General features: G+C 35.7%; 1 protein-coding gene across 2 annotated transcripts in view; it reads left to right on the top strand.

Moving 5' to 3' along the window:
* The window catches only part of LOC145266505 (uncharacterized), a 94,925-nt gene extending 85,087 nt beyond the window's left edge, over positions 1-9,838 (top strand). For both annotated transcript variants that reach the window (XM_080122237.1, XM_080122238.1), the window contains exon 19: positions 9,258-9,838. In XM_080122237.1, coding sequence (XP_079978363.1) covers positions 9,258-9,401 — 144 coding nt within the window. In that variant the 3' untranslated portion in view covers positions 9,402-9,838. The remainder of the gene's footprint in view (positions 1-9,257) is intronic.
* Positions 9,839-14,173: the final 4,335 nt, after the last annotated feature.

Here is a 14,173-nt window from a genome sequence, read left to right as displayed (position 1 = left end):
TTAATTCCTTCACCCTCAACGGAGCAGTTTTCTACAAGGAGAGGTCGTTTTTTTTTTTTGCAGACTTTTTCAAAAGTCATCCACTCTTTTTGATTGACTAGCCTTAATTTTGCCGTTCGTCACTTCGGTTTTGCGATGGGCGCAACAGCAAAGATGTTGCGTTTTTTTTGTTTTTTTTTACATCTCCAAACACCCACGCAACGTTAGGCATCCAGGCTAGTCTATAATATAAATCTCACCTGTCTGTTTAAATGTATGTTTGTATGTCTGCCTAAAACTTTTGACAGAGGTGACGGATTTTCATGAGATCAGTATCGTTTTTAAGCTCGACCCCTGGGACAATAAATATCGAAAAATTGGCTAAAAACATTAATTCTTTCACCCTCAACTGGGCATTTTTATACAAGGAGGGGTTGCTTTTCTTGCCGGTCTTTTCTAAAGTCATCCCCTCTTTTGGATTGATTAGACTTAATTTAAACCTTCACCACTTCCGGTTTAGCGATGGCTGCAACAGCAAAGACGTTGCGTTTTTTTTTTTTTTTTTTTTCTCTCTCTCTCTCTCTCCTTCGCAGTACGGGTTTGAGCCTGGCTGCCTACTACCATTTTATTTTTAATTTTTTGCTCAACCCTCCTCCAAACACCTAGGTAATGCCGGACACCCAGGCTAGTTTTCTTATAAACAAAAATAATTATTGTATAAAATAATTTCACATACAATTGTGCAATGAAAAGTTAAATTATCTGGGTTTGTCTGGACTTGGTCAACATAGACTGTTTTCTAGATGTAGGAATTATGATTCAAAGCAATTTCTTCAGATGGTTTCTCGGTCAGACAACGAAGAAAGGACTTTTCTATCCGTACCTTGTAGCTGCCAGCTTCTAAACGCTGACTTCTCTTCAAGGCCAGCAAGCAAAGCTGTTCTTTCTGCTAAAATTTTTTTTTATGAAAACTCTAATTCCGCCTCTTCCCATCATTCTGTTTTCTTCTGTTATCTCCTCTTTTTTCTTTCAAAATCTTTTTCTCACTTTTTCTTTTCCTTTTTATCAAGAAAATCTATTTATCAAGTCTTCACAGGAGGTTTGCTTGTGTTAAGTGTCTATAATCTTCCAGCCAAACAAACATGAAAATCTTTTACGGAATGTTATCAAAACTAAATCAACAAATAGAAAACAAAGTTTATTTAAAATCCCTTTTTCAATATAGCAGATGTCTATTTGGCAATAACTTGTTGATATTTCGCTAGGACTCTTTCGGGGATCTGTCATCTCGATTATCATTGAGACATCCATTTTCTAGCATCTTCAAAAAATACATTTTATCATTCTCTGAGCAATCTGGACTTTTTTAACCATGTGTCAAATACGCTTGACTGTCTGAGTTTTTGACTAGCAAGATTAGATGTTGCCCGGGACATAGTGGTTCATAATTTCAGACTTAAAAGGGTAAAAAAAAGGGTTTACCAGTTTTTTTATTATTCATTAATTATTCATTAAATAATTTTATAAAACAAGAAATTACATTTTGTTTTAGATGAATTGTTTGAATTCACACTAGAGCAAAGTTTGTTTTTTGTTTTGAGGGGAGTCAGCTGCTTTAAGTCTAGCATATTAATATGGTACATATTAAAGATGGGATATTTTTTCTATTATAGTGGAATTTTTAAAATTGAATTTTTTTTTTTTTATTCAATAAAGTTTTTAACTTGGATTTTCTTTGAGAAAAACAAGAAAACCATTCATCTAGAAATTATAAGTTGGAGTCTGTTGTTGAGATTGTAACTCTATATCCATTTTTAGGAACACCAGTTTTGTTTTGGTAATTTTTTTTTTTTTTCACAGGTTAAGTATTACACTAATAAAGTTAATTCACAGAAGTGTTTTGCATCACTTTTATGTCTCCTTACAATGATAAAAATCAAGATATATCTGTGCTACTAAATTGTATGTTTGGAAACTTTATTCCAATTTTGAATCGCAATCCAGGTTTTGCTTTTAGAAAAATGTCTAAATTTGAAACTTGGTCCAAAGAAGAAATTGAAATTTGTGGAATCTTGTGTCTATCTAATATATCAATCTGAAATATTTGAATTTTGAAATGCAAAGTTCTGCCGAGATTATGTCCTCTAAAAATTCTTTAAAGAAACTGAAATGTGACAAATATTTATTTGATGTTTTAATAGATGTGGTTAAAATTTCATAAAATTCCAAAGTATTTATTTTTTATGAAGAGCTTCCAGCCTCCCTTTTACCTTCTGCATTAAAACATTACCTACCCTTATGCTAAGCAGTTCGATTCTAAAAATGCATTATGATTGATTGGTTTCAGAGTTTACACCTGCACAAATGTATATTTATTAAGTTAAATATGTGTATATATTTTTTAATCTATTTTGCATTTGGCATCTGTGAAGCCGAACCTTTAACCTTCTACTATCCTATCTTACAATGCTCAATTCATCAATTATAGGCGGGAGAGCTAGTATAGTCTCTGTTATGATATCATCCTCCCAGGCATTATCTCCTCTTTTGGGAGGTAAGTAATATATGTTTGTTCATCAGGTATTATCTCCTTCAGGAGGCTTGTGTAGTACATGTTCATTCTAATGTACATTTTAGAAATAAAATCTAATTTTTTTTTTTTTTGATAATTAAGAAAAAGTGGGAGTTTGCGATGGCTGAGATGTCATGAGGATAAAATCCAAGATGAGAACAGTTATCCGAATAATCCAAAATTGTTTTCACGCATTACTTCTTTAAACAAGTGATGAATGTTTATTTTCCAATTTAATTCATAACTCACAACTTGTCAAAATAATAAACTGAATTTCTTTAAAAGCACACTAAAGTCTTCATCCTGGCTTCCTACTAGTTATCATACTCGTATCATTATTAACGTTGCTATTACTTTGTTTCCCCCTTCCTCCATGGTTAATCTTGTTTACATTCTTTTACTGATTATTTATATTATGTCAATGTAACTTCACAAAAGTTAGTTTTAAGATGTGCAGTCTTAAAATCTTTGTAATAGAGCGCAGATGCGTGTATAATAGCAGCATGCAAATGACCTTGCAAGTGTGCAACGTGTCATAGCAAGGAAGAAGGAAAGAAAAAATGATTATTAAAAAAAAAAAAAGAAAAGCGTAGCCAAGAGACAGGCGTGTTACACACGTGGGCTGGAGCAACAGGAGAAAACACGCGTCCGAAACACGGTCGGACAAAAACAGTACTACGTGTTGGGCACAGCAGAATCTTAAGCACATTGGAGTTTGAGAATATTTTTTTCAATTACCCTAAATATTGGTTGTGTGTAAAGTGCCTAACTGGACAGGGCGCTATACTGGAAAGTACCTGTAAATAAATGTCTGTTTCATGTAAAAAGAGTAAAATTCTTTCCTTGCGATTGTCTGCATACAACGTGTGGGTTCCATGTGTTGACATGTAACGATTATTGTACATCTTTGGTAAACGTTATCAGTAGCAACATAAATTATCTAAAAGCAATGTTAGGAAATTAATCAAAAACAAGGTGCTTGTGTAGTTTAGTGATGTTTTACACAAACACATTTCAGATGAAAACATTACATACTTAGTATGTCAAAGTTAGTATAAATTGCAAAAGTGATCCTTTAGAAAAATAATCACAAGTAAAAATGAATTTATTGATTCATAGTTTTATCATGTTTTTAATATTAAAGAAATAGCAAGATCCAGGAGAACTAACTGCAATCGATCATTTTGACTAAATAATTATAATCTGATTTTCTGTTAAAATACATTTAGCACATCTACGGGATCATTTTTCATAATTTTTGGAATTTATATTAATTTCAACATGACATACAAGTACGTAATATCTTCAACTGAAATGTGTGCTTTAAAACATCACTGATCAGCACAAACAATTTTAAGGGATTTCACTTCTTTGAAATTTGTATCTGTTAAAAATATGTTTCATAGAAGTTTCATTTCAATTACCCTGAATATTGGTTGTGTGTAAAGTGCCTAACTGTACTGTAAGAACTGTATTTAATTTAATGAATTCAAGTTTTAAAAAATACTCTTCTTCTGTGCTTAAAACTAAATGAAAATTCCATGAGCAAACCTATTTTACCTCTAGAACTTCTTGCTTGTGAAACGCAATAGTGCAGAGCTACTTTCCAGCTGATTATAATATGGACGTTTTTCAAGTTATGGTTGAAATCTTAAAAAGATCTTTTGGTTTGAATATATGAGATAGCGACTGAGTCTCTTGCATCTGGTAGGATGCCATATTCCCAGCTAGGACAAAATAAGAAAAAAAGCATAAGAGAAACAAAGTGTGGTATCTGTTCTTGGTCAGCAAGAAATCTTAACAATTTTTGTTTTCATCCCAATCAAGAGTGCCTCTTTTAGGGGTGCTGGATTTTCTCTACATTAAAAATCAACCTTGTATCTAAGTTCACCCTCATAGAGAGGCAAGTAAAAAAGAAAACAAACAAAAGATTCTTTATATTTTCAGTACATTAGCATTTTTATTAACATGGGATTGCTTCCCTACAGATTACAACACAGTTATCTTTAAATTCGACAAATACTTGCCATAAACTGTGTGATACTATTAGTGCCCCCCCCAGAGGTTGGGATGTGAGGGGGGAAAGAGAAAAAGAAGCATGACAAAAGAAAGGGGAAATGTGTTTATCTGTAGAACAATGAATAGGAAGTTGTTCACCAGGGTGCACAAAAGAAAGCTAGTAAGATTTGTTGATCAAGATGTAGTAGACAAAACTGGACACAAAGGGAGATATATTTAAAGTTTTAGCATTGGTAATGAATTTTATGATGGTTGATGAGAAAAATTGTTAGTTTGATTCAGTTGAAGGTAGGTTGCGGCTTAAACAAGATCGGAAAAGCTTTAAGAGATGAGCTGGCATTATCAACTGACAAATCTAGTCTTGACAAAAAACCTAAGATGTGTATGTTGGCACTTTGTGTAATTTCCTACAATGGTGTCACACACACACACACACACACACACACACAGAATGTGTTTTCTTTTGAGTAGTTTTATTTTTTTATCATATACTTGTGAACCTGTGCACACCTCCTTAACAATCACCAATGTAAGAGATGATGATAGGGCTAGAACAGAAGATGGAAACAATGTTTGAGTCAGCCATCTTGTCAGTGGAGAACCACATGGTTTTACACCTTACTTCATATCTGGAATCAAGATGACAATCAGGCTCATTCCATGGAAAGTGGTCCAAAATCAGAGAATTTTAAATCTAATATTTTCTAGCATTGTTTTTTCTGAAAGACAACACCCTAAACTACAAAAAATTTTTAAAAATTCAATTTTTTCTGTGTGTTGTGTTGAGGCTATAAACATCGGCTATTTATTGAAATCAGAAAATGAAAGCATTGCCGATTTTTCAGGCATTCATTTTTACTAATAAATAACGCAGAATTCTGTTCAATTATATTTTTCATGATTGAGACATAGATTTCAAAATAATTGAGGCCCTGAGTTTCTGTCGTTAATCATTTTTATATTAAATTTTCATAAAGTTAGCCCTATGTCCATGTAACACACGTAATGCTTAATCGACTTTTTTTTTTTCTTATTCTTCACTAAAACCCCAAGGAAAAAATCCTTTCTGGTTATAAGCTAGTATATTACTGCAAACAAAATAATAGCAAAAAAAAAACTAGCTATTTTTTTCTTGTTGAAAGAACACTTTGAATTAAATAAAAATATCACTTTAAAATTTTCAATAATCAATGGATTTAGACATTATAAATAACATACTAATACAATGCTATAAAATATTTATTTATTGAGAAATTTTAGGTTGAAAATAATAAAGCACATCCTGATTTCTTCCAATATCTACCATTGGTGGACTTGGTTTTCTGATGACATTCTCTCGGGCCGGTATGCAATTATATCAGTTTTTTTTGGCCAGTACCATTGGCCTTTTCTGGAATACTTCATTAGTAATACTTCTATATCAGTATCTGTAATTGATAAAACTTCACTAGGAAATAAATTTTCTATTCAATTTTTTTTGTTCTAATTGAACATTAAAAAAAAAAAAAAAAAAAAAAAAAATTCCACGCTAAAATAGGACATTACTGAACACGCACATATATATAATTTATATAAAACGATACCTTTTTCTCACAACTTGCCCTGAACTATGTTCAGTTTCTGTTCTGTCGTCTCTTGGATCTTCCGACCACTCTGTTGTATCAATTAAGATAAAAATGAAATGTAATAAGTCCCCAGACGTACCTCTCCATCGTACAGTATATTGATACACTAAGGCTGACTGGGATAGCTTCCGTACATTTATATCTGATCTACCTCTGCATTCCATGTTTAAAAAGGATGTGTCTTCTATAGTATTAGACCTGAAGGAATGGTTAATTGTAGGTATTGACCGTTTCATACCCTCGAAAAAGTTTCAGCAAAAACCTAACAGCAAGCCATGGTTCTCTCCAGAATGTGCTGCTGCCATTACGCACAGAAATCACTTTTTCCACTGTTTCCAACGTAATAGATGTATGAAAACTAAAGCCGCTTTCGGGACTGCCAGCAACCATTGTAAGAAAGTAATAAAGAATGCAAGAGAGTTGTATGCTCAATCTGTTAAGTCCAAAGTAGCTGAGCAGCGGCTTGGTTCCCACCAGTTTTGGCAAATAGCAAACAGAATCCTGAACAGAAGCGTGTGCTCCATCCCAACTATTATCAATGGACCTGAGGTAATCTCATCAGCATCAGACAAAGCCAAACTCTTTGTCAAGAACTTTGCAGCTAATTCTACCCTTTGCGATCAAGGCCGCCAACCCCCAATATTTCCTCCTGTATCAGAAAACACGCTATGTGATATACGTATATCTGTACGTGATGTTGCGAAGCTAATCAAAAACCTTGATTCCAGTAAAGCAACTGGCCCTGACGGTATTCCAATTATAGTACTCAAAAAACTTCAACCTGAACTAGCGCCCATACTTACAAAACTGTTTAAACGTTGTCTTAAGGAGAATAGTTTCCCATCTCCCTGGAAAATTTCATCAGTATGCCCTGTATTTAAGAATTCAGGTGATCGCTCATCCCCCTCTCAGTACAGGCCAATAAGTCTCCTGTGCGTCATGAGTAAGTTGCTAGAATCTGTGTTAAATACAGAAGTAATCAACCATCTCAACAAAAATAACCTTATTAGTGACACTCAATATGGTTTCCGTTCTGCTAGATCATAGGATTAGCAAATCTCTCGACGGAGGCAACCTTTCTAGGGCAATTGCTCTTGACATATCTAAGGCCTTTGATAGGGTATGGCATAAAGGTTTACTTCATAAGATCTCTAGCTATGGTATTGCTGGAAATGTCTTAATTATTAAATCATTTCTTTCTGATAGGTTCATAAGAGTAGTAGTTGAGGGGCAAAAATCAGAAGCTCACAGTATTAATGCCGGTGTCCCTCAGGGGTCCATCCTGGGCCCAACTCTTTTCCTGATCTACATTAATGATCTTCCAAATCACATCCTTACATCATTTGTAGACATCTATGCTGACGACACTACCATCTATGGTAGCACATCTAAGACAGTAAACGACCAAGTTCTCTCCAATTCTCTCTCCTCTGATCTTGAGCACGTAGTACAATGGGGTAAGGAGTGGCTGGTTACTTTTAATGCATCTAAAACCAAGCTTCTCTCTTTACATCATCAACATTCTGATCCACATCTGGCATCAATTGAAATGAATGGCTCTCATCTTCAGGAGGCCTCAAGTTTTGACAAGCTTCTTGGCTTGACCATTACTCCTTATCTGAAATGGAACACGTACATCAAATCTGTTGCCAAGGCCGCTGGAAAAATGGTGGGATCTTTCTATCGATCCGGTAGATATCTCACTGCTGATGCTGTTCTCTATCTATATAAGAGCCAGGTACGTCCAAGGATGGAATACTGTTGCCACATCTGGGCAGGAGCTGCTAGAAAGGACTTGGCCTGCCTTGATAGAGTTCAAAATAGACTTAGTAGCCTCGTAGGAGATGTCCTTTTCTCTTCCTTGCAACCTCTATCTCACAGAAGAGATGTTGCGAGTTTGTCTCTGATGTATCGTTATTTTCATGGAAAGTGTTCGTCTGAGCTTCAATCTATGGTCCCCCCTCGCCAAACTTTCACAAGAAACACTCGTCTAGCTGTAAACACTATCAATAATTCCCCCCACTCTTTATCTGTACCTAAACCTAAACGTAGATTCCATGAACAAAGCTTCTTTCTTAGAACTGCACGCCTGTGGAATTGTCTTCTGCTTTCCGGCTGACTACAATATGGTTGTCTTCAAGTCTAACGTAAATAAGTTCTTGATGAGCCGTTCCATATAAGTTATCAAATTTACCAAATTTTCATTACTAATGATTACTATATTGTCCAATTTCTACTGTACGCTCTTTAACCCTTATCCTTGAGTGGCCTCTTGGCCTTGATAATGTGGTGATGCCTATGTAAAAAAAAAAAAAACTTCTACTAAACACTAAATTTTATTTTATTTATTTATTTATTTATTTATTTTTTGTGAATACAAACAGGTCATAAATGAGATGGTAAACCAAAATATATTGTTTTTGACAAGTTTTCCAACTTCATTTTCTTTAAACTAATTTTCATTATTGTTAATTTTTATTGGAAAGCTTGGAAATTTGAGATGATCTATTTGCTTGTTCAGACAGAAAAATAGTTTCTCGGCCAAATGCTTTACGTTACTTTGGATCTGATGAGGAACACTTTTCTTTTTTCATTATGCCCCTGACCCACCATACTGCTCCCACCCCTTTTACCTCCTACAGAAAATGAAATATTGGACAAATTTCTGAAACTTTTCATATATAGCTTTATATAGATTCTGTTAGCATTTCTTTCTATAGGGAACAAACACATATACATGTAATTTATTTATACGTACGTGTACAGGCACTGGCATGACAATGTTTTATTAATAACTAAGATCTCATCAGGCGAACTATCTTTTTCCTTTTTTAAAGAGTTTTTCTCAAAATATCAGTATTTTTAGACTTACTAGAAAATAAAGCTTGTGAAGAAAAATATTGTATATATATTGTCTTCCATTATTTGTTTATATTTGCTTCCATTGTTCCATTCTTTTCTGCATTGCGTACAGCCTTACAAAATAGCTATATACTTATTGACCAGCAATAATTCAAACAATCATATCCTTGTATTTAAAACAATTTTTTTCCTATTTTCAGTGGCGATACGGCCAAAGAATGTCGGGCTCAACTTACGGACAACATCCATATCATCGGCCTTACCAGAACTATGGACGTGGAGCCTCTATGAACCACATCAGACACTACAGTCACTACATGGGACGAAATGTTTACCGTCACTAGTGGCATTTAACTCCTCCTCTCTCTTTACATAACTTTTATCCTCTCTCTCTCCTGCCTTTTTAGTCCTATTGCTAAATTTTTTTTAAGAGGAAACGAAGGGAGAAAACAAAAAGGACATGTGAACTTTAACAGTGTTTTTATATAATATATATATTAGTACTTCATGACCTATCATGGTGTTGATGTGCTAAGGAGGCTGATTCATTGTTTTCTTACCTTTGGCAAGTGTGACATCCTCCACAAAAAAAAATTATAAAACAAAAGAAAAAACATGTAAAAGGAAAAAACAATTGCCATGCAAAACTAGTTTGGCTTTTACTATGAAATGATAATATAAAAAAATCCAATCCCCCCTCTCCCCCTTTCTTTTTTTTTTGTTTTTTTTTTATTGTAAGCTATATTTGGTTGGAAAATATATAAACTTGGATTTTCTTTAAGTATTTAATTTTGTTTCTTTTTTTGTTTATGATTTCTTTTCAGCATTTTTCTTTTTTTTTTATGTCTCAATATCACCATCAACATCCTAATCATTGAGTTCAATGTCTATATGCTGGCATGTGTTGGACAGATTTTAGAAATTGGCCATCTCTGACTAGGTCTAATTTATCACAATTTCCCTTGAATCTACCCTTATCATTTCCTCCCAGGTTGTGTTGTTCAGCATCTTTTGTTTTAATGAACTTATAAAGTCAACCTTGAACTTAAAAAAATTCCATCATAATACATTTTTGTTCATTGATACATCAATTGGTTATTTTATTCTTTTGGTATATCATAAATTAAAATTAGATACCTTCTCCCATCTTAATCCAGATGTTGATGCAGTAGCTAGCAGAAAGAATTATAGATGTACTATCTGTCCACACAATAATATTGGGCAAAGCTAAAAAAAAAAAAGTGTGTACCTACATCCAATATAGAGAATGCAAATGAAAGCACTGAACAAGAATCTTCAATGCTCCTCATAAGAGTTGCAAGGATGAACTACTCACCACCCAGACCCACCTTTATGAAAGCCAAGAAACTCAACAAATTCAAACACCTTGTTTAGTTAGGGATGGTATGTTTCTTTCTTTCTTTTTTTTTTTTTTTTTTTTTTTTTTTTTTCAGACCAGTTGCACAATGTTCAGAAGAAGTAGTTAGCTTACAATCGATGCAAAGGCCTTGATGAGTGGTAACTCGACTCCCATGTAAAAAAAAAAAAAAAAAAAAAAAAAAAAAAAAAAAAAAAAATGTTCATTCAAACAATGATAGTCTTCGTGTGTATTTCTAGTGAAGGTCATATCATTGCGTCCCACAATTTTCAAAAAGGTCCAACTACCTATATTGAGTTGTTGTCCACTTGTATCTAGCATTGGATGGCTGTGTGAAAGACATTAGCATGCCAACGATTCTTTCTCATTTCCAGAAAAATTAAGAAGTACGAGGGGCGTGCAATTTGTCTGATCTAGCTGAAATTTTGCATGGGCAATGATTTATACATCTACGGTTTATGTGGCAAATTACAGCTCTGAACTAATTGTGGTTTCTGTTTTACAGGTGTTTGAACTGAGTCAGGTGTGAAATGGAGCCTATTGATCCGGTTTTTGTATTTGAAAGGACTAACATTACAGGAGACTTTTGATGAAATGAAAAAAACTTATGGTGATAATGCTCCATCATATGACCTTGTAAAACACTTGCATCGTGAATTCAAACATGGCCGGAAGTCTGTGGAAACAGCCCCGAGACTTGGTCCCCCCCCCCCCACACACATACACACACATCTTCTGCCATTGATGAGGCATCTGTCCGTCAAGTTGAGGCTGCCATTTTGGAAGATTGGCGCATTACTATTCGCCAAATAGCACAAGATGTCAAGATTAGTACAGGGTCTGTGGAAACTATCATTCATGACCATCTGTATATGCATAAGGTGTCTGCCAGATGGATTCCCAGGTTGCTCACACCATTTCAGAAGCAAGAACGCGTTAAGTGCTTGAGGATGAATTTGGAGATGTGCCAAGAAGATAAGTCAAAGTTTTTCAAAAGACTGATTACACAGGATGAAACCTGGGTCCATCACTATGATCCAGAGACCAAAGCCCAGTCAATGCAGTGGAAGCACTTGGACTCAGCACCTCCAAAGGAGGCAAGGTTGCAGCCTTCCGCTGGCAAGGTCATGCTCACAGTCTTCTGGGACCAGGACGGAGTAGTGATGACAGATTTCCTGGCAAAGGGTACCACAATTACAGGAGCCTATTATGCTTCACTTTTGAGGAAATTAAGGGAAGCTATCAAAATCAAGAGGCGGGGCAAGATCAGCAAAGATACTCTCCTCCTGCAGGACAACGCTCCTGTCCACAAGTCGCATGTCGCCAGATCAGAGGCACGAGCGTGTGGTTATGAAATCCTTCCCCATCCTCCCTACTCTCCTAACCTTGCACCCTCTGACTTTCACCTCTTCCCAGCCATGAAATTGTTTTTGAATGGAATGCGTTTCCCAGATGATACAGCCTTGATTTCTGAAGTCACGTCGTGATTGGAGGACCAACCTGGGGTGTTCTACAAAAACGGTCTCCAGAGCTGCATCAAACGATGGGAGAAATGCATAACTCTGGGTGGTTCCTATGTAGAGAAAGACTAATAACTGTGCCAAGTTTCGTTGCTCTACTGCTATGGGAAGTGAGTCAGGCGCATTACTTATTGCACGCCTCTCATAGCTGTCAAAGAACTTCACTTTCAACACTTGTCTCCCTCTAACTCCATGAACTATTATGAGTCGATGAGACAGACATCAACTGTATTGTATTTAAGACCAAATTGATTGCAAGGATCAAACTGGTCTTAAAGTATCTTTTGAAGAATGCCATGAAGGCCGCATTTTACAATTTCAGGTTTCCCAGAAGGCTCAGTACAGGTTCTTCAAGTTGCATTTGGTTAACGTTGAATTTTCAGAAGACCTCAAGTTAGCCAAGTTATGAGGTTCTTTAAATCAATTAAAAAAATTTTTTTTTTTTTTCTAAATACTCTTTTTCATGGCAAACAAGGCATGATACCGCTTGGAACATTAGGGGCTACTATATGGGATTGTGTCTAACAGGACATTGTGGGAGTTGAATGTCTGTTCACATTACATTTAAACTTCTGGAGGTTAATAAAATTGGGAAGCAGGAAATAAGGAAGAAATTTCAGTTTAGCAGTTTGAGAGAAGAAACTATTAGACTAGAAGGCTTTCCGGCATATAAGGATCTCAACAGTGAACATTGAATTTGTCGAGTTAGTCGGTGGCATGTATGTAGAAAGGGCACAAGTACTGAGTTCCTCAGAACACATTCCATTAAAGTCGTAAAATAGACACAGGGACAAAGGTTGTATGCAAAATTTGCAGAGATTACCAGAATTCACCACAGACTTCTAGTAATTTTATGTTGGGACCTCCCCCCCCCTCACTCGACAACAAATGCCAACCTCAATACTGTTTCCATGGTCGTCTTCCCCTTTACTTTCTGTTCTGGCTGTGTCGTCATCTCTCACCTTGGCAGTTATCAACGCAGCACCAACATGAGAAATGATGACACATCCAGGGTAGAAAAAGTATAAAAATAAAATATACTCACTCTCTCACATTCTGCAAATATCAGTTGCACTCTGGGTCCGTCTGACACCATTGATCTTCTGAACGCTAATGTTCACATCAAGACCATAGTTATTAGTTGCTACAACTTGTGTTTTTTCCTCTCTCTTTTTAAAAGTCATCACTTACCAATTTATCAAGGCCGAGGCCACTTGAGGATAAGGATTAATGAGTGTATGGTAGTCAATGGGACAATATCGTAGTAACCATTTGTAGTGGAAATTTGGTAAATTGGATTACTTAAGGACACAGCTTATCAAGAAACTGTTCATGTTAAACTGTAGTCGGGTGGAAAGCAAAGAAACAAGAGAGTTCCACAGCCGTGCACTTCTAAGAAAGGAGCTTTGTTCATGGAATCTACATTTAGGTTTAGGCACAGATAAAGAGTGGGGGGAATTATTAATAGTGGTTTCAGCAGCTAGACAAGTGTTTCTCGTGAAAGTTTGGCGAGGGGGCACCATAGATTGGAGCTTGGATGAGCACTTACCATGAAAATAACGATAAAGCAGAGACAGGCTTGCAACATCTCTTCTATGCAGGGAAGAGAAAACTAGGCTACAAGGTCTATTTTGAACTCTGTCAAGGCAGGATAAACTGCTTCTAGGAGCTCCTGCCCAAATGTGACAACAGTACTCCATCCTTGGACATGCTTAAATCTTATACAGGTAGAGAATTGCATCGGCAGTGTGATATGATCCGACCATTTTTCCAGTGACCTTAGCAATGGATTTGATGTACGTGTTCCATTTCAGATCAGGAGCAATGGTCAGACCCAGAAGCTTGTCAAAACATGGAGCTACCCCAAGACGAGTGCCATTCATTTCAATTGATGACAGACAAGGATCTGAGCGTTGATGATGATAGAAGCTTGGTTTTAGATGCATTAAAATTCTTTCCCTATTGCACCACCACGTGCTCAAGATCAGAGCAGAGAGAACTTGGTCATTTACAGCCTTTGAAATACTGCCATAGATGAGTGTTGTCAGCATAAATGTCTATAAATGATCTTAGTATATGAGTTTGGCCCAGGATGGATCCCTAAGGGACTCCAGCATTAATACTGTAAGCTTCTGATTTCTGCCCATCAACTACTACTCTTATGAGCTTATCAGAAAGAAAGGATTTAATAATTGAAAAGAAATTTCCAGCTATACTG

This window comes from Euprymna scolopes, chromosome 41 (assembly GCF_053919585.1).
Source record: "Euprymna scolopes isolate OS-2025 chromosome 41, ASM5391958v1, whole genome shotgun sequence".
NCBI classification, from domain to species: domain Eukaryota; kingdom Metazoa; phylum Mollusca; class Cephalopoda; order Sepiida; family Sepiolidae; genus Euprymna; species Euprymna scolopes.
This window is presented reverse-complemented; position numbering and strand designations above follow the sequence as displayed.